This window comes from Sturnus vulgaris, chromosome 1, assembly GCF_052056855.1.
Source record: "Sturnus vulgaris isolate bStuVul1 chromosome 1, bStuVul1.hap1, whole genome shotgun sequence".
In the NCBI taxonomy this organism is placed as follows: Eukaryota; Metazoa; Chordata; class Aves; order Passeriformes; family Sturnidae; genus Sturnus; species Sturnus vulgaris.
In genome coordinates, this window is record NC_142243.1 from 83,459,947 (window position 1) to 83,487,292 (window position 27,346).

General features: G+C 38.4%; 1 protein-coding gene across 1 annotated transcript in view; it reads right to left on the bottom strand.

Annotated features, from left to right (window-relative positions):
- The window catches only part of TRIO (trio Rho guanine nucleotide exchange factor), a 243,123-nt gene that overhangs the window by 44,698 nt on the left and 171,079 nt on the right, over positions 1-27,346 (bottom strand). Inside the window, exon 34 of the mRNA XM_014872340.2 lies at positions 21,986-22,229. Coding sequence (XP_014727826.1) covers positions 21,986-22,229 — 244 coding nt within the window. The remainder of the gene's footprint in view (positions 1-21,985; positions 22,230-27,346) is intronic.

A 27,346-nucleotide genomic window follows, 5' to 3' on the forward strand; every position in this document is an offset into this window, starting at 1 on the left:
AGAGTATTTTAAAACAAGTATTTAAAAACTATTAATTAATGGAAGATGTGGCATTTTATCTCAGTGTGCAATTCAAATACACTGAATACTAAAAACAGAATCATTGCCATGTCTCTTCAGGAGTAACATATGTACTGCTGAATTTTCTTTGGCATGATCAAGACCATACCATGCACACACAAAAAGCTACATTTTATCATGCAACTTTTCCATTGTTTTTGTTTCCTTGAACTTTCCCAATAAAGCCTCAGCAGGAAGGTGATGCTGTGAACTGTCTTCTTCACCAAGTTATCTAAATTCCAATTCCTCATATCATTCCCCAGCTCCCATCCATCTAATATTACCTAAGTGGCCACAGGAAAATGATGTGGCAAGATCATGGGACAGCTGTCCAAAACTGGTTTGGATGTAGGAAACAAAAAGGAAAAAAAGGCAATTAAAAGGCAATAAACCAGAGTTCTTACCTGCTTTATTTAGACACAAAGCAGAGGAAGGGAAGGAAAGCTGTCAATTTCTACAAAACAATAATTACTACTTTTTAACCTTATAGACTCAACTGTAAGCCTAAATTTAGGGGCAAATAAGTTATCTGGTGGGAACAACGAAATTTAATTTGCTTCTGTTCATTTTCCTATTGAAAAAAACATTTCTTCTTTTCATCGAGTCCCCAGCATTTCCTACAGTGCCTCTAGATAGCTTGTGTCTATGAAAGTCTTCTTAGGGCAAACTACTCCACATGATCTGTAAGCTGGGTCACCACTCACTCAACAAGATTGACTGGAGGTGTCTAGTCCAATGCTCAAATGCAAGGAAACAAAAAAATAGGGTAAGTGGTTTAGCAAGCTTACTTAACTGTACTGTGTGAAGAAAACCAGCCTTCACAGGGGAGGATTGTTAATGTTACTGATGTTGTTTTTTCAAAGCAGGATAGAATATATTTGTATCACCTAAATTCTGTTCCTGCCATTACCTCCCCTAAAGTAGAGTCAGCACAAGCCGATATGAAGAAATTCAATGGACTGTTACAGCTGCTTGTAGCTCTGCTAAAAAGCAGATTATGAACATATTGCTCATTACTAGTCTTGCAATGAGCACCTAGAGGGAACTTTGATTGTTTAAGGCGATAGCCATTCTTAGCTGCTGCTTCACTGAAGTAATTTGTTTGAAAAACAGCTGTAACACAGCAAGAGGGAAATTAAGTTGAAATATAAGTTGGAACATTTCTGCTTTGCTCAGTTTAAGCCCATCAATTCAATACAGACTTTTGACCATGATACAAAACCACATGCATCAGATGCTTAGATACAGGTATACTCTGAGACAGCTGACAAGGAGGTAAAGACACAAATTTCTGGTATGAAATCAAACTCCACCCTTCTTTCCAAAGTTTTATTAAGATTCCTTCTGCTCTCTCGCTAGGAAATTTGAAATCTCTTGGTATTGAATGCTTGTTTTTCCATCATACTTTTGAAGAAAAATCTAGAAATTCTTCACTAAGTAAATTGAATATGCTCCATTAGCAATACACAGGAATACAGACATCTCAGCAAAATCAAAAAATGCTTATATATAAACACTTTCTTCTTAATACAAAAATGGAGTTACAAGTCCTTATTGCATGAACATTGTATTTTAAACCTAACTACAGCTCCTTCAGGAAAGTAAAAATTTCCCTTTTATATATTTTAAAAAAAGTTAAAACTCAGACCTGAGTAGCTGGTTCGAGAACGAGCTGGGGCTAAAATAACCATTTTAAATTACTTTGTTTTCATGTACTACTTACAGAAAGCCTGAGTGGAAAGTGCCGCAGTGGAGACAGCAGACTTTTAAGGATTAGAGGCAAAAGGCTGCCTGGGGTTAACTCCATATACACCTCTGATCCACACTGGTGCTCAGTCTTGGCTTATTTCACAGAGCAGGAAACCCCCCTGAGAGCTACAGAAATGGCCTTTTCAACAGAATGAAAAGTCCAGTCCAATTGAAAAGTCCAGTCCAATATATCCAAATTGAAGGACAAAAAAGTCAGGAGTAGTTCAGACCAAAATGTGGATAGTTGTGGATCTTATCTGCTAACTCAGAGCAAAAAACCTGAGTTTCAAATCTTTAGGTTCAAAAGTAGGGATGGCAATTATGAAAGGACATCAGTATTTTTCTTGCATAAACTCCTATACCTTGTAACATTTTGCTGTTGTTGTTTTTGTTGTTTGTGTTTTTTTAAGGGGGATCTTGGGGTGTGGGAGGAGGGAATGGTGTAGCATTTTCTACAGGATCTACTCCCAGGTCTGGCTGTGTGACTGCTGGTGTTGATGCACAAGAAACAGCTGGACTGTATGTGCAAGCGCTGGGTAAATAAACTAGCAGTACCTGACATGCAGCTCATTTTTTACTAACCATGAAACAGCACCTCCAGCTAACTCTCTGGCATGTCCTGCAGCCTAATGGTTCGGAAAAGCCAAGAACAAGTGAGCAAGGACACAGAGGTCAGGAAAGCAGCACCTTTGCATGTGTAACTTTATAGCTGCTACATGAGCTCAGTTTAAGGAGGATTTTTGTTGCATGCTCTTTGTGGAGATAGAAAGGCACACACAGCACATACTTAACAGTTTCCATCTGTATTCTAAAAGAATAGACTTTCAAAGTGTATATGTGAATCTATGCCAAGAATTACACCAACCCTTTAGAAATAACTGGACTCTTCCACTTCATCCTCTGAGTTCAGTCCTCAGAGATTCTTATCCTCTCTTGGACACCATTTGCTAACAATTATTTTACAGTAAAAGCATCCTGTTTTATGGATGAATTGTTTCTGAGGCTTGATATATCATAAAATGTTATGAAAGAGGAAAAAAGATAGTTAAGACTCACGTATATTCTTTTAAGCAATCTACTGTACATATAATAAATGTATTTCTTCAAAGCTAATTCTCTAATCTTTCTCTATTCCTACAACCACCTTTCCTCCTTCAAAACTCAGCTCCCAGATGGTTAATAACTTCAGGATAAATTTAGGGGCCGTACATTCATTCCCTGGATTTTATCCATGAGATTTGCCTCTCAAATTTCCCAAGTGAAATATAGACTCACATGATCCACTTAGGGACTAAAACACATACACTCTATTGTTTCTTCCAGCTCATAAGGTAACTGAAAAAATATGTTATTTTCAATATCCAGTTCCAGATTGAAATGCTCTCTCCAGCTAGATAACCATAAACAACTTTAGTATTTATCTTGTCTCTCTTGTCTCATATGCAAAGTATTTTTAAGTCACAGAAATGGGTGGAATTACCATGAGAATTGGTTTCCTCCTACCAACAGCACTGCTTTCTCCAACTGATGTCAGATAAAGGCAAAAATACAATACTTACATATTAGTTTTAGTAGTTTCTTGCCAATTCATTACTCAAAGCCCTCTTTTCTTTCTCCCTATATCTGAACGAGTTTTTCTTCCTTCAGGCTTGATGCATAAGTGGGCAAAAACTCACATAATTTAATTAAGCAGGAATTAATAATTATTAATTGTACAAATACATGTTGCATATTAATTCTAACATTTTAATGAGAAATGTACCAAACTTTGTAATTTCTTAAAAAAAAATCTTCAAGCAATGTCAACATCTACAAATAAAATCATGCACTAGAGTACATTCTGAATATTAAGCCTGAGTCCCAGATTACCAGTTTTAAGTTTCAGTGGCCAGTGATACTACAGATACAATTTTTACTTGTTCCAGTTCAAGAGATGGCATAGCTGAAGTTATGCTGGGGTATGCAAGAAAGCTATTCCCCTATTATGAAAGGCTATTGAGCCTCCTTACGGCATGGTCTGTGTGCACGGACATCTGTTTTTAAGACACAGAAAGGGAACAATGAAGAGTGTTTGTGAAACCATGTATGCTTGCCAAGCAAGACTTCATATGTGTCTATGATCTTAATTTATGGTCATAATGGGAAAGCATCTCACTGATAGGAACTGACTACACCCAGCACTTTACAAAACGTGTTTTGTAAAAATTATCTGGAAGTAAACTAACCACTGCAACACCAAGAGTTTAAAAGCGAAGCAAAGGAGCTACAGCAAAGACAGGAGAATGCAAAGCACAATGAAGGGGAGAAGACTGCTGCCGTGCCATGAGCAGACCTCCAGCAGACTAGGTAGTCACAGCTCTGGGTGAGCACTTGCTCTAAAATATTTTGCTGCAGAACATTCTGCCTATCAACTACTATTTATAATTGACTCCTTTCACTCCCACTTTCCTGCAAGAAGTACTGTAAACCTGTACTTGTTTACTTATAAAACCTGGAATAGTTGCTGTTTAAGGAAGCGATTGTGCAGCACTTGGGGGCTACAGAGCAGCCTGCTGAGAACACAGCTCTATTGCTGGATCAGAGATGACAGCCTGCTAACATTAACTCCCACTGGCTGGAACTCCAACACCCCATTACCTTTTGAGGAGCTACTGAGAGGTGCAACCATCCGCTGACACGCAACCCTATCTTCAGAGGTCTCTGATTAGATTAATTCCCATTACATCCTTGATTTCATGTTTGCAAGCCTTCTACCATCCTCCTTCTCCTCATCCATCCATAAGTGCAGTTTGGATATTATCAAATAACACTGATTACAACTTGCCTTTTGCTGCTTTTTTTTACTCTATGCACACAGCAACAGGTATGTAAGAAGACATCCCAACAGGTGCATCAACTCCTGTTGGGACACTAAAGATTAGCACTGTTTTGCCCTGGAGATATTTCCAATATTTTAATGTGTATCATACGAACTTGTACAGCAGCAATAGAGCAAATGCCAAGCACAAATATTGTTCCCTGTTAAAAATTACAAAGGAGGAATGGGAGAAAACCCAACAAGAATGAGTTTAACATGAACATCCTTACCCTTGCCTCTGTGCTCCTCCAGTTGAGACTGAAAAAGCATGGCTTACCTCCATATTACATTTCAGAATCAATGCTGCCTCTAAATAAATTTCACAGACCGATTTATTTCTCAACTGCCCTTTCTTTTCAAGCTCTATTTCCCCAAAAAGCATTACTTCTCAACATCAATTTAACAGAAGTGACACATTCTGAATGATCTACGATTTTTTTGGTTTAGCAGCAACATTCTAAGAAAATTTCTGCTAATCTCTTAAAATACCATCATTAGTAACATTTCACAGAGTAAAAGTTACCATTTCTCATTTCCCTAGTTCAACTAAAAAACCTCCATAAAGTAGCACATGCCTCTTACAAGCTTTTTCTGAAAGAGCTTACTGTACAGCATCTCAGTAGCTTACAGAGAATATTAATTCCATAACTGGTCCCTTTCCCATATAGGTCCTTACTGTAATACTCTCCGTTTTCTGCCTGGAGTCAGATCAGAAGGAGGGGAGAGTAGAGCAAAAGATAGAAGAAGGAAAAAAAAAAAAGCATCCTACTAAACTGCCATGATTTGAAAACATCCCCCAACCAACCAACTAACCTGCCTCCCCCTTCCCATTGTATCTGTACTGTGCATATTTGTACCTAAATCCAGGATCCAGTATTTACAGCCACTCGGCTGCCCGTTGCCACAGCAGGCAGGATTTACTGAGTGAAGAGATCCCAGGGTGTCAATCTGTTTAATCCTGTTCGGCATGGTGAGGAGTCAGCTGTTCCGCTACCCGCAGCTTCCAAATAACGCGCTCGCCCGCAGCCCGGGATGGGTTACAGCTTCTGCTGAAGGTGTTCACCCAGATAACGTTACAGGCAATGCCATCAGAATGAGGAAGTCGCTCTTATCTTCTCAGGCTGGTTTCGATCCCTGCCTGCCGTCAGAGCAGCTCCTCTCTCCTAGGGATGCTCTCCTCTGACTCACTGAACACAGTTCCAGCCTTTAAATTCACATGTGGGAATAGCCAGATGCAGCAGATTACACTCTACCGTAACTACCCTAATTGAGGCTCAGGGTGATCTTAAAAAATACAGCAAACCAGCAATTTTTCCTCTCAGCCTTCAGAAAAGATGCAGTCTGGTACCCCTACAAAGCTCTGTAGTAACCAGAATGCACAAAATGAACCTTTAACATCTCTTTTTATTTTACACTGCATAGTTAGTTTATAATGCTTTAGCTAAAGGCATAAATATAAAAAAAGATGGACATTTTCCGGTCAGCTAAACCATGCACTGCGTTCCCTGGAACTTCCAATTTTCCTTGAAAAACAACAGATTCTGTCCTCAGCTTCACCTTCTCTTGAGCCTTGTTTATGACAATCAATCAATCAATCAATCAATCAATCAACCAACCAACCAATCAACCAAACACCACAATACTAGGAAATACATACCATTTGATAAATTAATTTAAGATCTTGCCCTGTTTAAACTACACTGCAGATCTGTTTTACCTCTGAGCTCATACTTTGCAAAATATATTTCTAGTTCATTAATCTGTCTTCCTGTTCAGTAAACTGCGACTGCATGTATTTTAGGTTTTGTACATGCATTTTTCACCTAGCATGCCACAAAAGCATTTGTCTATAAATATTAATTTAAGGTTTTAATTTTTTTTTTTTTTGCTGTGCAAACCTAGTCTTGAGAATATGTTTGGTTTCTTCCCCTGAACACATTATCAGCTAATTTTAAAGGAGCTACATAAAGCTACATTGACTAGATAAATGAACAGCCAAAGCAAGAATTTAGCTTCTTTAAAAACAGAAAGGAAATGATTTCTAATATTTTATGATAATTGGAAAAAAAAAGCCCCAAAATGAGATTGAACAAACAATACTAAATAGTACACAAACATGGAGAGAGGGTAAGAAGACAATAAAGCAATGAAGTGATTGCCAATGACACTAGCACAAACAAATGCATGTAATGCAAGGATAAAAAGGAATTTTATGTGGAACTGAGAGTCTGTAGGGTCCCAGAGTCAAAGCAAGCGAATCACTAGCATGCAACACAAACTGGGTACACACATCTCATTCTGTCTGCAGTGTCGAAGAGTCATGGTCACCCTCCACCTGAGAATAATCTTTTGCTTTCTAACAACAGCTAACCTAAATTCTGAATCAGTTTTTCCTTCATAGCCTCCTGCACTGAAGCCACTATTTCTCATTTCTTGATCAATTTTCTTTTGACTCAAAACAGCTTTCAAATGACACTGAATTCCTAAGGGTGGGGGTGTTGAGAGAGGGGCAGGCAAGGAAGAGGAAAAAAAAAAATCCTCTCTTTCTCCAGAATAAGCGATCTTTTTAGTTTACCACCTACAGTGAGTCTTCCACTAGGGCTAGTTTACTCGTCATGAAATTGTAGAACATCTGAAAATTATTCTAGTTTCTACTTGAGCAGAAAAAAAAAATAAATTAAACAATCCCTTTCTTTTACTCTGCAACTGTTCCTACGCACATTGACTACACTCAAGAATATTCAGCCGGTCTTGTTGCAGTAAAAGTCTCACACTTTTAACCAACATCTATCTAGATAGGTTATCAATACAGCTTTGAAGTAGTGATTTCCATATGTAAGAAAACTTCTAACCAGAAGAAAGCAAAATTTATACATAAAACTGTTTTTAGGTTGATTTTATTTTGCTTTTTAACTGCATGAATACTGCCCTTATAAAACCAGTAATATATGCAGGAAGATATTATAAATGCTCTGGGAACCGCATCATTTGCAGCTTGCTATTGCAAAAAGTTCTTCCGTTCCTACTGAAAGCAAACACTGTTATTTTTAGGTTTTGCTTTGACCCCTTCTCAAGAGAAAAATCTGACAAGCAAATTAAGGTAGTGAAGGACAGAGAATGACTTGCATAGACTGTCTCAGAGTCGTATTTTATAGGTTACATGCTTAAGAAGAAAGCATCATAGATATACAGTTGTCTTGGATGACCTTGTTATTTTTAAATGCAATTGCTTCACAGCAACACTGGCACAGAGACAGACCCCACATGAATGTGGTGCAGAGCCACTGGGCACATTAGGTAAGAATTTGGTTGAAAAACATCTCAATGCATATACTGAAACAATAGCTACAACTTCCTTATGGCCCAAGGCAGAGAGCTCAGACTTGTAAATTCTCCTGAGTGTAAGCAAAAGGCAGATGACTTCTATATCACAAACCCAACATTTCTTAATTTAATAGAGAGGGACCATTATGCAGTACCACTGTCACTTCAGATCACACTTAAAACACCTCACGATGTATCACAAGTCTCAGTTTCTGAGACAGGGACCTGTATCAATACATGTAATTTTATGCCCAAACAGGCAGCCTATTAATGTCTCTCCATGGTTTACTTCAAGCTCTACCACAAAGCTCTCTTTGTCCTTTAGCTCCATCCGGTTTTCTGTATTCCAGTGCCATATCCTGCATTAACTATCCCTGTCTGCTAGACAGCTCTTCCTGCATCTCCTTGCATCAGCAGTTTTTTGTAGGAACCCATCCTTGATAATAACAAACCAGTCAGGTAACCTTAATTCTGCAGGCAGGAATATGTCTACATAGAAAACATCTTTAGGAAAAAACCCAGCTGGGTAGAGAGCACAAGCTCAGTGCAGAAGAGTTTGGACTGCACAGGGTGTTGCATAGCAGCAATGAGCTGCCCCTGCTTCATCTGCTGCTCAGTATTTGAGACCACACGCCATCAGGAAAACATTATTTGATGAAATTACTAATGGAAAAAGCTCGTATATTGATGTGTGCCATTTGACAAAAGCTGAAATAGTTGTGACTCTTTTTTTAAGTAAAATTAACTGTTTCATTTTTTTACCTTACCTGTGTAAAGCTGAAATGAATTTTCTTGATTATATACTTGATACAATATCCTTTAAAAAAAGCAAATAGTTATCTTCATTTCTGAAAGAAAAGTAGACCCTTAGCAATTTAAGATTATTTCTCAGTTACTTAGAATAGGGACAAAATACATGTCCAGGTGAAAATTTTGTCTATTTCATGAAGATTTTAAAATTCCCAGCAAAAGAGCCCACTCATTTTTAAGACAGCATTTTGTAAGAAAGACTGTATCCCAGTGATTAAACAAAGAAACTAAAAGGAAAAAACCCCAGCTAGAAAAGCACTCACTGCACATCCCAAGTAGATCAGGTAGCACATACTTTGTATGATAGACGCAAATGAAGCATCAGATGCCCATATCTATTACTACAGTAAAGGAACGGGATCAACTTCCTGCAATTAATCTCAGTGATCACTGGTGGACAGTGTCAGGCCCCCAGAACCATTTTAAGGTATTAACATTTTGCCAGTTCACCCCAGCACAGATGTAACAGCTCACCAGTCTCTGCCATTGACAGTCAACAAATTAGTCCATTACAGCTTCAGCTTCTCACAAGTACCAGCTCTTAACTGCAGCATCTGCACCCACCATTTGCCACTGTATTAACTTCCTTATGGAAGTGCTACCTCGTGTGAGGCTTCTATTAATAGTCTTGCATGTAAGAATGGAAGCATTCATCCCTTCTTTCATTTAACAGAACAACTGGAGTTAAGCTGACTGCATTTCTCATACTCCTAAAATATTTGCATGGTAATAGAAATATATAATAGAATTATATTAAAACAAAGATAAATTTAAGCATTCCAACTTAATTTTTGTAAGGCCACACTACATTTTGCATCATCTTGGTGAAAACAAGCAGAACAAGAGAGAGAAGCTAATAAAATGCAGAAATTTCAAATTTAAATACCTATTCTGAGTTGCATAAGAGCAAGAAGCCAACCTTTCTTCCTTAATATATGTCTTGGCAGGATGAGGAGGTGTCTGTGTTTGAAAGATTATAGCATGAGAAAACACAGCTTCAATATTGTTCTCAAGCAAAACTAAATCTGTCTTCTCCGGAATCTTGCCCCTCATATTCCTGACATTCCATTTAAAAAAGTAAAGAATAGATTTTGGAATCAGTACTACAAAGTTATTTTAAAAATTCTTGCTCATCTTAAGAGGGGAGAAGCTTATACAGGATAATAGAAAGAATTCTTTATTCAGTTCTGCTAGCATCTAAATGTCACAATTTCAAAACAATTTTTGAAGTGATCTACGAGACAAATACTTCCATAATTTAGTATTGCACAATTCTTACAATTTTGAATCACATTTCTGCATATGGGAAAGAAAAGATTCAGACTTCTAAAACTGTGCTAGACCAAAGACCACCCAGACCTAGGAGACAAAGTTAGACATAAATCCATACCTATTAAAATTCTTGAACTAAATAACATCACACAAATCAACAGGAATTTTATTTACAATATGCATTTTGCATTAAAAAAAAAAAAATCAGGTAGACTTTCCATACAAATCCTACTTTTGGCAGCTTAGGCACTCTGCCCTATACCAGAATACTCTAACATGATCAAGAAATTGTAGACAGCAAAACCACATCAATAAATAAATCTGAGGTTGAATCTTCAAAGGCGAGCTCCTACACTACCATGAAAATTCTGAAAGGAGCCTAATTTTGCCTCTTCCTCAGTGTACAATGTGTGCACAGTTTAACTGCTTGGGGTACAGCTGCACCAGTAGGATCTGGTTTCTTTAGTCCCACACACAAAGATCATCCTGTTCCCAAAAAACAGCCTCGCTGCTCCTCAGTCTCTCAGATAAATAACACTGCCAGTCTGCAAGGAGCGGAATCATTACAACAGCGGCTCTTTGGACTTAAAATTCAGAATGTTGTTTCCTGTTCTTTACTACCCCTGCTGCCAGCTGCCAGAGATACTTCAAATTCAATCAGTCAGAAATTGTATTGTGCAATGAATTGTGTGAACATCCTTAATCTGAGATTTCCAAGAGTTCCCTTCAAAATACTGGTATTTTTCAACAACAAAAAAACTCAAACCAAAAAACCTACAACCAATAGCCACCTCCAACAAAACACACTGGCTATCTCACCAGCTGGCAAATCTGGAAGTATTTTCTGATTGAGAGTAAAGAGATATTTTTGTCTGGGTGATTTATAGCCTTCCATTCTACATCTTGGGTAAAGGCTTTGTCAAGAGCAACTGATATCAAGACACTGAAGTACTCCAGCTTTAATTAAAAATATTGGGAAATGAATCATGCATCCAACTATTCAGTCACCCAGGCTAGGATCTAAACAAGTCCTTCCTGTCTCCAGCTTTGCAGAACATGCCCTAGCTGTTGCTCATGCCTACAGTAAGAAAGAATATCAAAAAGCACATGACACAGTAAATTCTCTCTCATCTGAATCATTTGGCTATTATTTGCTTGAATTTTTAACTCTGCTCTATGTTGTAGCCAAGGGAGCCTATATACCACTCCCAAGAATGAAGAAGCCTTTCAAAGAAATGGTGAGAAGTTCAGTGTCCCTGATCTTCTGTTTATCTGGAAAAGCTTTGGGAAAATTCTGACTCCTCAATGCAGTCACCACTGCAGCATGCCAAACCAGCTTGAAGGATCCCAGCCACTGTCAGCAAAACCACAACAAACCAGCTTTAGATAATTCAAACAAAATCTTTTGGATGAGTGTAAGGAATTTTGTTTCACATACATTCAGTACTTAGCAAGGGGTGGGAGGGGAGAAGGAATAGGCCATGTGTCGACCATACTTTGGAGAAAACACAAAAAGTGTTCCAAGCAAGAAATATTTGCTGTCCTAATGAGACGTATTGAAGAAACATCCAGTTTTTAATATTAATTTTATTGTACAAGTCACCCTTCATCGTTCATTTTTTTATTTCCACAGAGGAAGCAGCCTTTTGGTGTGAAAAAAAAATCTGGTCAAAACAAGGTTTAATTTTCCAAACCAGTTTTAGCTGCACATACAGGAGGTTTGGATTCTTTTTAGCATAAATTTCTTGGGTAATTATCTTAACCAAAAATGCATGCAGTCAAAGACAAAAGAATACATTCATCAGAAGTGCTCAGAACACTGAATTACTTTTGACTTCAAATTAATTTCTTTTAAGTCACTTAAAAGGAGAATGAACAGGTCAAACCAGGTCATTAAAAACCCAAAACAACAAAAGCAAAGCTTTTAAAATGGGACACGTACTCCCTGTAAGAAGTTCTGATGCTTAAGTTCCATACAAATCCATCTGGACAAATTACTTCTTCCTGATGCTTGGTATTATTGACCAAAGTGCTTTTCTTATTCTACTTCTGCTAAGTTCAAATTGCAAAAGTGTTATTTGGTTAGTTACAAAGGTTTACTTCACTGCTATCTCTCCTCCTTTTGCCTCTGCTCAGTACTGCTTACCACAGGTCCCTGTAACAGAGCGGGTTATGCTGCATGACCCTCCTAGGTGTGGCAGATGGAGCCCAGCCACAGTCCAACACCCTGCTGCTCCAGAAAGCAGGAAAGGCACATGGGCTCTGAAAGCACCTGAGTGGATTTCAAATAGAAGCATTTAACACAAAAAACCCTTACATCCTTTCACAGCTTCTTCTATTATATTAAAGGATACTTGAGCAAAATGAAGCAACCTCCTCAATTCCTCTGCACTGTGTCTAACAGGGGAGCAAAACCAGAAATGGGCATTTTCTCTCTTGCTCTAAATCTGGATTTCAGACACCCTGTTTTTGTAAACTATAAACACAGATTTGTTACTGAGTATACTTAAATACATTTGGAGGCTAGCTTTACCATAGGCACAATAAAAAGGTGGAGCAAAAAAAATCCACAGGACTGGGGCTTATTATTATTATTACACTTTGCCTATCAGATGATAAAATCAGAAACACTTGAAATTGTATACTGTCAAACTGTATACTGTCAAATTCCACAAATGTGAGAGTTTCTGCATTGCAATTAACAGGTTTTTTTATATCTACTCTGAATTATAAATGCAGCACAATTCAATCCTGAAAAAGGTAAGACGTTTCTCTTTGGGTTATGCAGAATGTGTTTAACACCCATTTGAAAGAAAATTAGCTCTGAACCAAAGAAACTAATGTGATCACACCATCGATAAAATTGGAAAGGGTAAACTTCCTAAAAATTACATCATCACCTCTTAACAGAATTGTGAAAAATGCAGTTATGAAATAGCCACTCTATATTTTGGATATTTCAGTAAGTTACTACACTCAGTTAAGACAACAATGCTTCTTTAGGACAGCAACTAAAATTCAGGTGCCTGAAAATTGTTTTAATTGACACAAAATTTTTCCACATTCTCTTTTCCCAGTTAGTTCCTCTTGAACAAAGCATGCCATCATGGTAGAAGTTTTAGATTGCTAATAATGTTAACAAAAACAGAGTAAAGCTTTGTTATTCCACAAACAGCAAAAGACAGTTAAATGCTGCTACTTTTAATTTATTCCAGTTCTGAGGACTGTAACTTCACATAGTCTTACGAAGGTGATGTGAATGGGCACTGGATCCCACTGTCTGGGCTTTTACTTAAGCAAGCAACCAGGACACAAAGAGAACACAACACATCCCACAGCTCCAGGGTCCCACCTGCTGTAAACACCGGCTCTTTAGATGCTACTCTGAGACTGTAAACAGAGCTCCGAGCCAGTGCCTTCCAAAACTGATTCTGGCATGACTATATGTAGTCCTGACACATCTTTAGGATGAAAGGATAAACACACCTAAGCCTGTTCTACTCTATCAACCAGCACTTAAAGTACATGTATTTTGTTACTCCTGAGACAATGAGAGAAGTCAGCGTAAGATCCGCTAGAACCGGCCAACAATTAAGTCAGACCATGAAAAATAAACTGTCTAAAATAGAATGGCTACTTATATAAAAATGTTAAGATATGTGGTAAACAATTTGGTGGTTTTCATTAGTCAAGTTTTTCCTTTTTAATACTGCCTAAAGAATACTTCAATCTAGTCAACCAATCCCCACCTGTCATGCTGGAAACCAGGGTTCAGTTCACCAATGGGGAGGTGATTCTTCCTTCAAGGGACATGGTTCATGGTGCACTTGGCAGTGCTGGGTTAACAAGTAGGCTTGATGATCTTAAACCCTAGCAGCTTTCCTTCCTTCAGCAAATCTATAGGTTCTTACATGCAGCTAGATTTCCCTGGACTCTGTGTTTAAAGCATCTCGGTATCACTGACACTTTGAAGCTTGTATTAAAAAATGAACATATAACTATAACCAGGTTATGACCACACCCAGCACAAGCACAACTGGAGTTTTTCACAAGGAGAAAACTTTTTGAATCCTTCTCATTTCTTATATGGACTAAACATATTTGGGGGCAAAAATCTTCAGCATTTCTGATAGCCTCAAAGGCACTAAAAGGACTCCAGGACATACTTAGAACCAAGACCCTGCTAGCAATTCTAACTTTTAGCATAAGATCACAGAATAACTCAAGTTCCAAGTGGCCATAAAAACCCTGTATTCCAACCTTCTGTGCTCAAAAGGATGGGTCAGTTATGAGATCAGACCAGCTCACTTGGTGTGTTGTCCAATCTGCTCTTGAAAACTTGACATACTTTTAAGCTCTTCTTGTAACAAGGACTATTTCTGCTGCACTGTAAATGGTTAACAAACAGTAGAGGTTGGCCACAGCTGGCTTACAATCACAGGGAAAAATTACAAGATTTTGGTAATCAAGGATAATTTGATATCAGGTTTACTTAGCACGACTTTTACTATTTACTGCCTGTCAGTTATGCAAATGTCTTCTGTTGTTATAGAGGTTAGCCATTATATATGCATCCTAGAAAATAGAGACTGCAAATATCTGAAAAGCATTATCAGTATGTTTTCCTGGTATCATTAAATGTTTTTAACTTATCACAACAGCCTCTTTTACACAGTTTGCTCTAAGAATTCCATCGCTTTTTTGCTTCCATGTTGGACAATAACGAATTTACGTTCAGGTAAATGTATTTCAGGTAGAGGAAAATGTCTTACTATTTGTACTCAACTCAAAACTAGGAGAAAACACAAGCATGTCCTGAATTGTAATTATACAGTGAATATGCACTCAAAATAGAAGTGAAAAAAACATTGCGTAATAATGACATCAATTTAAGAGATGTCAAGGGCCTCTGTAAAAAAGCTTCTGATAGTTATGTTAAAAGTGATGCAACATTTCTAGCTTAGCATGCTATTTTACTATTTGCAGGAAAAGTGAAATGAAGTCAATGGAACACATTCAGCAGCCTCCTCACAAAAAAGAATTGGAGGAAGTCAGTGGAACCCTAAATTCTGCTGGTTCCACCTGCAGGCAGGGATGATGACAGATGATGTGATATGATGTAATGTAATGTGAAGATGTCCCAAAAGGTACACAAGCTCATCAGCTCTAGCCTGCTCCTTAAAAAAAAGAAGCAGCAAGCAAGATATGGGTAACAAAGGCATCCTCACAAAGTAATTCTCAACACTTCAGCACTTTAAAAAAGTTTGTTACAACTGAAAAGGCACAAGTTAAGGAAAGCAAACAACACTTCAGGATAGTTTTTTTCAGTTGCAAGATAGAAACATTTGCAGGATATGATTTGAGTTTGTACTCTGTTCTAACCTTGGTTAGAAAAAGAAACTGCTGTCAAAGAAAGGCTAATTGCAAGCAAAGTAACAACTCTCCTGGGAAACCTAAAGCCATCAGAACTGCTGGTTTATATCCACCCTCTACCTCCCAAAGATCAGCTGTGCAAATACATCTGTTCTAAGCAGATACTTTTTATGCACCGATTTCCTTTCCAACTACAATATATAAGAGAAATATATTTGGCAGCTCTCTGGGACCAAAAGCAGGTTCAAGCCAGTATTATAAAAATTTCTTTTTCTCAGCTGATACTCAGTAATACTGAGCTCCCAAACAGGGCAAAATCCTTTCATTAGCTGTGTACAAAAACTCCAGGGAAAAATTAACCACATACTTATGCTCACAAATAGAGTCAGCATGGGAAATACTGACATATCTCACAAGTCTTCCTGGGCTGCATTATGATAAAAGAATAATGCAGGAATTAAAGGCAGGTTTATGCAGAAATCAATCCTATGATGTTTCAGAGCACATGTGAACTTGACTTAGAGAGAAATCTTCTAGAAATTCAAATTGTGAGATTCACTGAACCTCCTTGTCTAGTTTAAGATTGCACAACGCCAAGGAAGCAATTCATAGAGACTTTACTATTTATCAAGACTCAATTAGCATTTGGCTATTAACTCTATCTGGTACAGTTTGGCTACAAAACTCAATGCAAAGATTATTATCTAATGGACCACAGACCATTGCTGACATTTTACTTAAGTTTACTTATGCTCAGATGATGTTTTTTACTGCAAACTTAACTAAAACCACAAGGTGGGAAAGTCAGGACAGAGAATTCTTGTTTTACTCTATCCTACAGCTACTTTATTTACCTGGACTAAGACATGAGAACATGTTTGAAAAATCACACACATACAACCTAAATTCAAACCATTCTTCCCACTATTAGACTAGCAGTGCTTTTGGGAAAAATATTCCTGACTAAATGAAAATTTATGATTTATTACACTTTCAAAACAAACGGTAATTGTGAAGTTGAACTTCAGCTATTAAAATGCATGCATCTCTGTTCAAGCTCAAGTCTGGCTGATAAGTAAGTTGAACTGACACTGCAGCACAACGTTTACAATTTTTTTCTTAATTAAAATATGTGCAGTGTTAAATTCGGCTGACTGCTCAGCTTTGCCTCTCATGGGCTCCTCGAAAGGCTTTCTATCAGCTGGCTATCTGGATGGGCAGATTGTTGTTTGGAAGTTTAATGAGGAGGTAATTGATTCATCAAGAAATAGAATTTGTAGATTGAGGTTTGGTGTCCTGCACAACTCCAACATATTCCTCTGTATCATTTTCTGCATGCAGTCACATCCGTCTGTCTAGCAGCAGCAGCAGATCCCTCTTGGTTTGGTGCCCTGGAAACCACAGTCCCCACCTTCTGCCACCTGGCCCCAAGGCAGCACAGCAAAGCACGTACCCCACCAGCTCATTGTCAGGAGTTACTTTCCCCTCTGGCCTGGGCTGTAACTCATTTCCTGCAGCTGCAAACGCTGTCAGGCAGTCTCACAGGCAGTGCTTTGGCTGGGAGCCACGGGTGGGGATCCTTTTTCCTTACACATGGTCTATGCTTCACTTGCTTGCAGTCTCAAAACAGTAAATCCTCCCCTTCTTCAGCCTCCCTCTCCTCCTAAGCAAACAATTGCTGCTGCCCAAGTCATCCTTCTTTTCTTCCACTACAAACAGAGAGCCCTTCTTCAATTATTCAAACTGGGTGCCCATTTTGCTGGATCAAATTCTTCTGCTGATACAGAGCTTCCTCTTCCTGTATTGAACAATATTTAGACTCAACATGAAACACTCCCTTGTCAGGCATAACTTTCAAAGCTTTCAATCACACATGAGACTTTCACCTTTACTCTTTCTCCTTCTCCTTTCATTGAAAACTGGTATTCTGAATAGGATCCAGTTGTGTTACAGCAAGCTTACTTAATTTAACAAATTCAAGACTGTTTTAGCCCGTTCTGTGGCCTCAGCTATAAAATCTCTCATCTTGGGAAATATCTCTAGGTCATCCACACAATTTTTGTCTTCCTTAATTCTTGAACAGAGGGTCCCTATAGCAATTCAAAAAGAGCTCTGATACCTGCCCTACATCAGTTCTTCCCACCTTGCAGGTGTAGAAAGCAGCTTACAACACAGCTATTTGAACAAATTTGTCAAATTTTGTCTTGCAAAGCATTTGATTTGCCTTATTATGTTAAGATTCTTTGAGACCACATTTCTGTGCTTATGGCTGCAGTCAGTTTATGACTGAGTATCCTCAGAGTAAAACCAAAAGCCAGAATTCAGTATGTGAGTGGGGTGTGGTTCGGTACAATGTTACCAAGACATCACCTACCTCTGAGATTTGAACAAACCTATACAGATCCCTGGATTATGTGATGGTATAAAACAGGCAAACACTGTACCTTCAGGTAAACAAAAGACTTCTGTGGCCAAGTTTTGAAACAATAGTAACATGAACTGGCAATTAGACATGATCCCCCCCAAAATCTTGTAACTTGAAGAAGACATAAATGTAAGCCTCATTAGCAAAGGCTTGTTGCAGCCTTTCTATCTTTCCAAACAGTAGCTCCTACAGAACAGATAAGATGGACTATCACAAATTCTTCAAAAGTACTCACGGATTTGGAAAAGAACAGTAAACTTGTGATCAAAACAGACAAGACATTCACAAATAATTTTAAATAGCTGCCAATTTTTCTGAGCTTGCATGTCCATTTTCATTACACTGAATCATGCCCCCTGCCCTTTACCCAAAGCTCTGTGGCAGTGTAAATGCCCTGCAAAGAAAAGAAAGGGGACTGCACTTATAAAACAGGATGTACCTAGAATGAAAAGTAACCCCTGTTAAAAAGAGAGAAGCACCAAATAAAACAACAGGAACAATCTTTCTCCCCCACACCCAAAAACACGTGGGAAATCATTGCAAAAAAAATGCTGCCTTATGCATTACTTGTGAGAAACATGTTCTTCCAGAGCTAGTGATGTATTTTTTGTAGAGTGCACCAACTGTTATTCAGCCTCTTCACTACTCACTTGTTTTTCTTTTCCCCCTATTATAAAAGGGATTTCGATTTTTTAAAAAATGTATTCATCTGTGAACTGCACATCAAATTGATTAAAAGACTCAAATAACTTGCAAAAATAGATTTGATATCCAGCAGAGCAAGCAAGAGGTCAGGAATCCACAATCAACTCTCCCCCTAAGTTACCATTCATCTAGTGAACGTCTATTTCTGTGCAATGCTTTCCTCACATTCTTAACAAAATGTTTATTACTTTAACTACCATAAAATGTTAGAGATCGAAGATATTGTAAATGTCTATTTTTTCAATCCATTCATACTGATTAGATGCTTTAGATAATACACATTCTTAAAGGAGGAGTAGTACCTACACTTGTAGGCAATTGATGAGGGTCAATTTTGAGGCTTTTAACATGAGAATAAAACATTAATTAATTAATAAAATATTACCTTTCATTATTGACAGATAATGTGTGGACAGACAAGGAATGACCAAGATCAATTGTTAGAACTTGGCTTTACTGAATGTATTTTCAGTTTTAATAATTGTGCATGTTTTCCTGCTTTGGATAAATATTTGAGATTATTTAAGGCATTAAGTAGCACCCAACATTTCTGTACTCAGTGATGAAATGTGGTTTGACACACCATAAGAATCAGATGTCAATGATAAGAGGTTTGCCATTTCAAAACTTTGAAGCTCATTTCACCTATTTCACCTCTGGTATGCTGTGGAATTTTTTTTCCCTTTTCCTGTTGGCAAGTGGTTCTACTGATGAACCCTGTTGAAAAGATCAAAACTGTAGGGTCCGTAGATACTGAAAGGAGTGCAAAACTGTTCAGCAAGCCATTCGCATAGGCTAAGCACTCTACATCCAAGTAGCCAACCCTACCACTTCTGATGATCACCTCCTTCTTTCCTCTGCAATACATAAACCCTCTCTTTCCCTCACCCTCTCTCAAGAGCTTGTCATGTCAGACATGCAAAAATTTGAGACTCATGTCTTATTCCATAAACTGTACAGCATTACTCAGACTTGATGCTCACACTGTGAGCCTCACATAGGACGTGTGTTTTCAGACCTCAAAATCCTAATTTGTTGAATCTCTCAAAAACTCTTTAAAGTTTTACTGAATTATTGTCAAAAAAGGAAAAGAAAATCTGTATTGTAAAGACTGAAGGTACATAATTAAATACTAGAAATCTAGGAATTACATGAAAAGTTATACACCCAAGAACATGGGCTGACTTAAAATTATGTAAGTCACTCACTTGTTCTTTGTTAGAGGATTTGTTTTGTTTTTTAGGAATTCATACCTCAATCAATACCAACAATGAAGAATTCTGAGAAGATAATCTAATTGTTTTTCCATTCTTCTCATTAGCATAATCCCCAATGCTTTATTTAATCAAATGCAGCACTTGAGAATGAATAATTAGTTTGTGGGATTGTCTGAGCTACTTTTCGCTATGGGGAGAAAAATAAAATCAAAGCACTCCACTTGTTTTGATTAATTTTTATAATGCCTCAGTAAAAGGAACACTACTACCTTCTTTCAATAGAAAGATGAGGTAGGGACTAAAGTGAAACAAATCCAAGAGTTTCAAGTGCCTTGTCTACCCTTTTTTTCTCCCTCTCCTGACTATATAACATTACGTAACAGCTTGCATGTTCAAGACAGTTCACACTCACTTCAGCAGGGGAAACTTTACAAATTAAACATCCATCTCCTAAAGCTTGACACCCAGCAATGTGGGAATAAACAATTAGCAGCTGCTTCTTATCAGTTGGGGTTAGGATGGCATACCATAACATCCAGCAGGAAGCCTGTGGCAGGGACAGAAGGCACTTCTGAGGCTGCATTCAACCCTGCAAATTACATTCATTCTAGCAATGGCTTTCTCTTCTTCTTCAGTGTCCGTGATTAATATAATTAATTAATGCTCTTTACTTCAAAGCACCATATTAAACAAAGTAAAGTATCCTTGAAATGCTCTGCCCCATTTTCCCCAAGCAAATTCTAAAGAAAACAAAAAAAAGCAATACAGGTCAAACACAAAACCAGCTCTGTCTGTCCCTTGGGATTCTGACAGGCTCAAGATATTTCATATTATGTATAATATATATACATATACCAGTACAATTTGCCTCTCCTAGTATAATTCTCTGCATTCAAAGATGAAGTCCCTAAGTTTCAAAGGAAATTGGATTTATCAGTTTTGTGAGTGTCGTTAAAAAAAAAAAAAATCCAGATTTCACTCCCTAGTACAAGACGAAAAGTTTTAGTGCTACTCAACTAGATTTTACAATTTTATCATCAGAACATCTGCAAGCTTTCCCTATCCAAATTTTGTAGGACACAAAACGACAAAGAACTATACAGCTTAATCCTTCAAACTCCACCCCTCCTCCCCAGCCCCTAATCACTCTGCATTCAGGAAGTTCCTGCTGTGCCTGCCCCTAATGTAAGAAACACAGACTCACCCCTGTTTTAGTCACGCATATTTATACAGTGTCTTAAAAAAAAGGAGAAAAATTGTAATAGCAGAAATGGACTGAGTAATTCCAAAAATTGTGGTTACATTTATGAAAAACTTTCCAAAAACAGAATTCTGTGTTTTGGAAGACAAATTTTTCCCAACATCACTTGTCTGCTAATCTTATTACCTGCAATAACAAACTCTTTGAAATGCATCTTTTCCCACAGCATGTGATGACATGCCTTCTAACGAACCATTTTTCTGTTTTTCCCCTCCTTTTTTAAAATAAGTTCACATTTCTTTCTGTTCACAGCCTGCAAATTCAAGTAGTTGCAAATGAGGCAAGCAAGCATTTTCCCTAACAACAATCTACTCTTTGAGCCTGAATAGTTTACAGAGTCAAAAGATTGCAGCACAGTAAACCCCTAAAACCTTTCAAAAAATCACCAGATTTTTCTTTCACCCTTCAAGGGAATATTCTTTCATGCATCTGAAAAAAAAATCAAAGTAAGATTTCAGAGATGCTCTGGGAAAAAGTGTGCCAGTGCTACTCTGAAAAGCTCAGTTAAGCAAAATACAGAAATCCACTTGAACAATTCTTATGCCAGGGCATATGCATGAGTGTATTTACCTTTTCCATCGCTGAACCTTCATGACTTCTTACTGCAGGGTTTCTCAGGAAACATTCATAATCCATGCTGGAAATTTTCTTCCCTCCCCACTTACAGCATTCTCAGGTACAGATTTTCCTATCACTGCAGCTTGATCTAATATAACTCTTCACCAAGATCTAATTTGCTTAAACCTCTTCCCTATCTTCAGCCACATTTTCCCTTAATACTGACAACTGCCAACTGCTTACTCTTGGAAAAGGCAGTGTGCTTGCTGAGAACACGGCAGTGCAGGAACACCGAAGCTGCCATATGCACAGTACTCCCCATTACCCAAAACTCACGCTGCTGCTGTCTAGACTCTGTGCCCATCATTCCTTACCTTTGTGGTTAAAAATGCCCTCCATCTCCATGCTGCTGCGAGAGTGGGCGATGCAGAGGGAGCCGCAGGGGACCAGGCCTTCCGCAGCTGGGGACCGGTCCGTGGTTCGCACCAGGCACCAGTCGGGCTTGTCATGGGGCCTCTCCAGCACCTCCACCGTCTGCCCACGGCGGATTGTCAGCTCGTTGCTGTTGCAGGCAGTGAAGTCGTGGATCACCACCGTCAGCTCGCACCCACCAGACAGCTGTGGGGGGAAGAAAAGAAGGAGAAGCCAGATGAATGCTCGTTATCAAACCATCCGTCACGCACCGTTACCTATTTAGGACTCCTGGCAGGATTTGTATTTTGGTTGAGATAGCAGGCTTCTGGGACTTTCCACATCAAGAAGAGAGCATTTCAAAATCAGGCAGTTCTGGCGTTTTAGAACAGATTTCTAACTCTGCTTGTCTCTGCCTATTGTTCAAAGCGCACTGGTTGTGACAGTGCTGGGCGGAGGATTTAAGCAGCTTTTCTTGCTAGACTGCTCCTTATCCCAAAAGCTGAAGTAGCAGTCGCTTCTGAATATATTTTATATGTGATAATTAGCAATAGAAACCTCAGATATTACTAAATACAGTCACTCATGAGCTTTGTTATTTTTCAAATTCAAGAGAGAAAGAGGTAGTTTTTTCAAATGAACTTATTGCCTTATTCCCACCCTACTCACAGGTTTACACACGCAGGTCACAAAAACATCCAGGACATATCATACACAATTGTAAAAGTCAGAGTGAAGTTCTTCACAAAACATTCCCAAATACTTAACTGTATAATAGAAAATTCACACGGGCTTACAACTTTCACATTTTTGTTGGTTTCCCCAAATAAAACTGCACAAACTAGAATTAAAAGTATGCAAGCTTAGGGTTTTCCTCCCCCTCTTCAAAACACTTCATTAGAATAACTTTGCCTAAGCTTTAGTTTCCTCTCTTTGATTGTTTCATTTGCTTTGATGTGAAATGAAAATTATTATCAGAACTCTGCAAAGTTCCCAAGATTGCTCAGTGCCAAAGCACCCATCTAACTTAAGCAGCTGTCCTAGAATTCCTTCTTCCTTATGGCAACAGCATTCCAGGCTACTTCTGTTTTTCATGTGTGAACATCTCTATGGCCCTGGCTGCTTCAATGCAACATTCATACCAGATCTCAGCTGGTATTCAACTTCTGTGTATTCAGCACTTTGAACCAAACCAGTAAACTCCTTCAGTTCAGCGAGGCAATGCTCTACACTGACAAAGGAGGATCAATACCCTGTGAGAGTTCCAGCTGCATCAAGTCTAGAAGCAAGTGCCACACCAACACACTGCACAGATCCTGCCACGTTGCTTTTGACTGTTTCATGGCTGCCAGCTACATCCCATGAGCTTCAGAAATAGGAGATAAGAGACTGAATTGTTTCTTATTTATTTGTTTTTGTTACAAGCCTGGAATGGAAACACTGGACAGAAACTTTTCTAGGAAAATGCTATTTGTTATCAAGCAAGAATTTCAGAGCAAATGAACAAACCAGCAAAATCCCGGTATGAATCAAAGGACAACTCCAACCTTCTCTTCCTCAAGTCTGCAACAAATGAAAGAACATAACTCCTAGCAGATGGGCTGCAGTAACTCCAGAACTTTCCCATGGTATGTGCCTGCTAATCTCACTGGCTAGCATGGCTTGTGTGTGCTTAAGAAGGAGCAGAAGTTTTCTTCAGGGAATGCTGGGGCCAAAAAGGGCAGAACAGCCTCATATATCTAGTGTTTAAGGAAGATAAATCAGGTTGTACCCGTCTAGATATAGGCTAAAAATTAATCACATTGCTTCTACTCTGTCTCTTCAGACAGCCCAAATACACAAATTACAGGGGGTACATCTTCAAAACATGTTACCTTCTCCCTCATCGAAATGTTTCCTGCTCCCTCATCCTCCCTTTTTTAGTCCATGCAAAGCTATGCAAAGGGGAAAAAGTAAAGAGCTTTCCCTTGTTTTCTGGTATAGATTTATGTTCCAGCCATTGTCAGACCAACTCAGAAACAATTGAAACCATCTGTATGCCTGATGGGGACTAGCAAAAAACTGATGAAGTATGACTTCACAAGGTGTCCAGGGCAGACTAAATTTTTCTCAGGAGTCCATATCCTATCCAGTGCAAGCACAGTAACAAGCTGACACTTTCCAGAAACTGCACCTTGTCCTTATATTTCCTCCTAAATACAACAAATAGTTGTTATTTCTTCTCCTTCCCCTAATAAAACAAAAATTTAGGATCTCAGATTCTATTTCCAAGTACTTTATATAATATTAAGCAAAAGGAAAAAGCAAATGAAAGCTGACAGTGGCCATGTCAGATGGCCAAAGTAGACAAAATTCCTAGTTTTTCAGGCAATGTGGTAATCAGATATCCTAGCTGGCCAGTATTCCACTGAAATTCAATACTCATTCACACTTCAGTACCGTATGTAAGGCACTTCTTGCTCAGGATTGTTAGATCCACAGCATCCTCAAACATGCACTTATGCTGTTACATGCAACTTAGTGCAGAACTTTTCCAGTACTGCTAAGACACCAAAACCAATGATTTCTGTACTGAGCACACACATATGGCTCTTTGGAGAGCTGAGCAAAAAAGCATTTACCAATTTCCCCTTCCTTTGGGTTAACTTCCCTTCTTTCTGCCTACTACAGTAGTGGTTAGGAAACACTTCTTTCCTCTGTTTCGTTGCTCGATTTCTCTCCGTAACACACTTTCGGAAAGCAGTTTCATCTTTCACACTGATTAAATGCAGTTGGACAGCAGGGAGTGTCTGTGATTAAGGGTGTTGCTCAACAGCTGTTGTTGGACAGCTTTGGCAAGGCTCTCCAGGCTAGCTGGAGGGAAGAGTGAGAGGCACAGCAGAAACTGGGAGACTGACTTGCATTGAAGGGAAAAGAGTTACAAACCATCAAAATCCAAATTTAGGCTGAACAAAGGCTTTATATACTTTATCCATCCGTCTCAAGAAACCGTTTATGTAAACTGAATTAATCATGCATGATAAAAATAAATGATGCTATGTCTGAAACATGGAAACTGGAGAGACAGAGATGAGATGAGAAACAAAAGCCAGACAGAAAAAGAACTGCAGATTTAAAAAGGCATAAGGTTTAATTAAACAGCTTATCATGGGACACAGTGTCTTGCAGTTGCTGAAATTAAAGTTAACCATCTACATTCACCTCTCTAGGGCCTTTTAGTCACTGTTGCTTGTAGAGAGAAAAAACCAAACGACACAAACACGTGAACACTCACTGGCTGAAAACATTCTTAGCATAGGTTTGCTGAAGTTCGAGACACCACACTCAGTCCATCTGCCACCACTACCTGCAAACATGACTGACCAGATATTCAAGAGCCTTTACATCAGGCCATAAAACATCCTCTTGGGACTTCAAATGAAATTTAATTTTCCATGGTAATTTTACATTAAGAAGAAAGGAAAGCAAAGAGAAGCTAACAAGATTTCTCAATTATTTCAAGCATGAAAATCTTTAATCCCCTTTTAAAATGGAAACAAGTGCACTTTGGGAGAAAAGAAATGGGACAGCACAAAAGTTCTGCCTCAAAGAGCATTTTGGCTTGACCAGGTAGCTGTCCAGACTGTTTCCAACTCTGAAAAGAGGTGTGTGCTCAGAGCCATGTCTGCTTTTTTACTAACATTTTTTCCTACTGATTGGAGCCTTTTCTCTTCTGGACACTCAGCTGGCAGAACTAAATACTTAGTTGTCTCCTGCTGCTTCAGTCCTTTTTCTGCTTTTCAAAGAACTACACAGAAGCTTAAAGGAGCATGAAAATGAAATACAACTTCACATAGACAGTAATACAAAGTGTTACCAGCTGGGCACAAAAGACAATTTCTTAAAAATAAAATATTGCTCTACTGACCACCCACAGCAGCTAGCATTATTCCTACTATTTAGGATAGCAATCTATGACAGCTCTTCTTCTAAAAGCCTCTCATGTTCTCAGACACTAAAATACTAGTTTGGATTATTTCATGTTTCTATCAGGTCACTGAATAGAAGCAGGTAAAAAAACCTATCAGACCTACACTTTTTCCGTCAGCCTCCCTATTTAATTTCCTATGCAGTGGATCAAGTTCAAAAGACAATGTTAAAAATCAGATGAGGCTGATGAAAGGCTAAATGAATGGTCCAAGAATCTCTTTAATCCATTAGCCACCTACAATGCTGGCTACACATCTACAGAATGTGAATGGAAGGAATGCTGTGAAAAGTGAAGGGCAAAATATTCACTGAGAAGGGTACAATAGGAGCACTTATGCAGAAAACGGAGATGCTCTGATGGACTAGAAATCTCTCTCCCAAAAATTCAGTATTTCACTCTGGATTCCATTACACTTTCCAGTGCTTCAGGATGGGCCAGTGATATTGATGTAAATATTTAGCATGTCTTGCAATGTGAAGATATACCCCATGATAATAAAAAAAGGCCAGAAAGGGATCTTAAATTGCCTAGTCCACTTCATTCCCTTCCTCTAGAGTATGATCAACCACATCTCTGTGAATCCTTAATATTTACCTAAACAATCCTCAAAGAACTCCAGTTATGGAGATGGCCCAGCCTTCACAATTACTCTGCTCTAGGGTTTCATATTTTCATACCCATAAAAAGTATTATTGCAATCTTTTTTTAAAAATAAGTCCTTTGATTCCATCCCATCCACTTAAAATACAGGTAAAAGACTATGGTAGCCTTTTACTTGAAGGTCTCACTTGAAGGTCTTAAGTTCTCACTTGAAGGTCTCAAGTTCTTCCTCCTGCCTTTTTCCCCCCCTTTAGACTTATTAGCCTCAATTCTTGACCTTGCCCTATAAGTTAGGTTTAGTATTTCTTCCAACAGGCCACTGATTTTCCAAAATTCTGTACTCAAAACTCAATGCATTATCTAATGTAAGCCTTACGAGTTCTGAGTAAAGAATGAGGACTTTGTGTCTTCAACATCCCATTTCTACAAGCCAATATATGGCTACTTTCCTTGCCCCCCCAGATGCATTACACAGCTAAACCATTTGTGTGTCTCTGCAGCTTCTCAATCATCCTCTCAAAAACTGTTCAAGATTCTCACTGTTTTCATTAGTATTTAACTATTTCCACCTATTCATATAGGCTCAAATGTGTTCCTATTAAATTGCACAGTATTTTGCCAGTTAATTTTTCCCATTGCCAAGATTAGATTCTGAATTCTAATTCTGCCTTCCAACACTGTTTTCAGATGACATGAAGCTGGGAAGGATGTCAATGTCAGCTTTATAAACATATGGTCTATTGCATCATCCCAG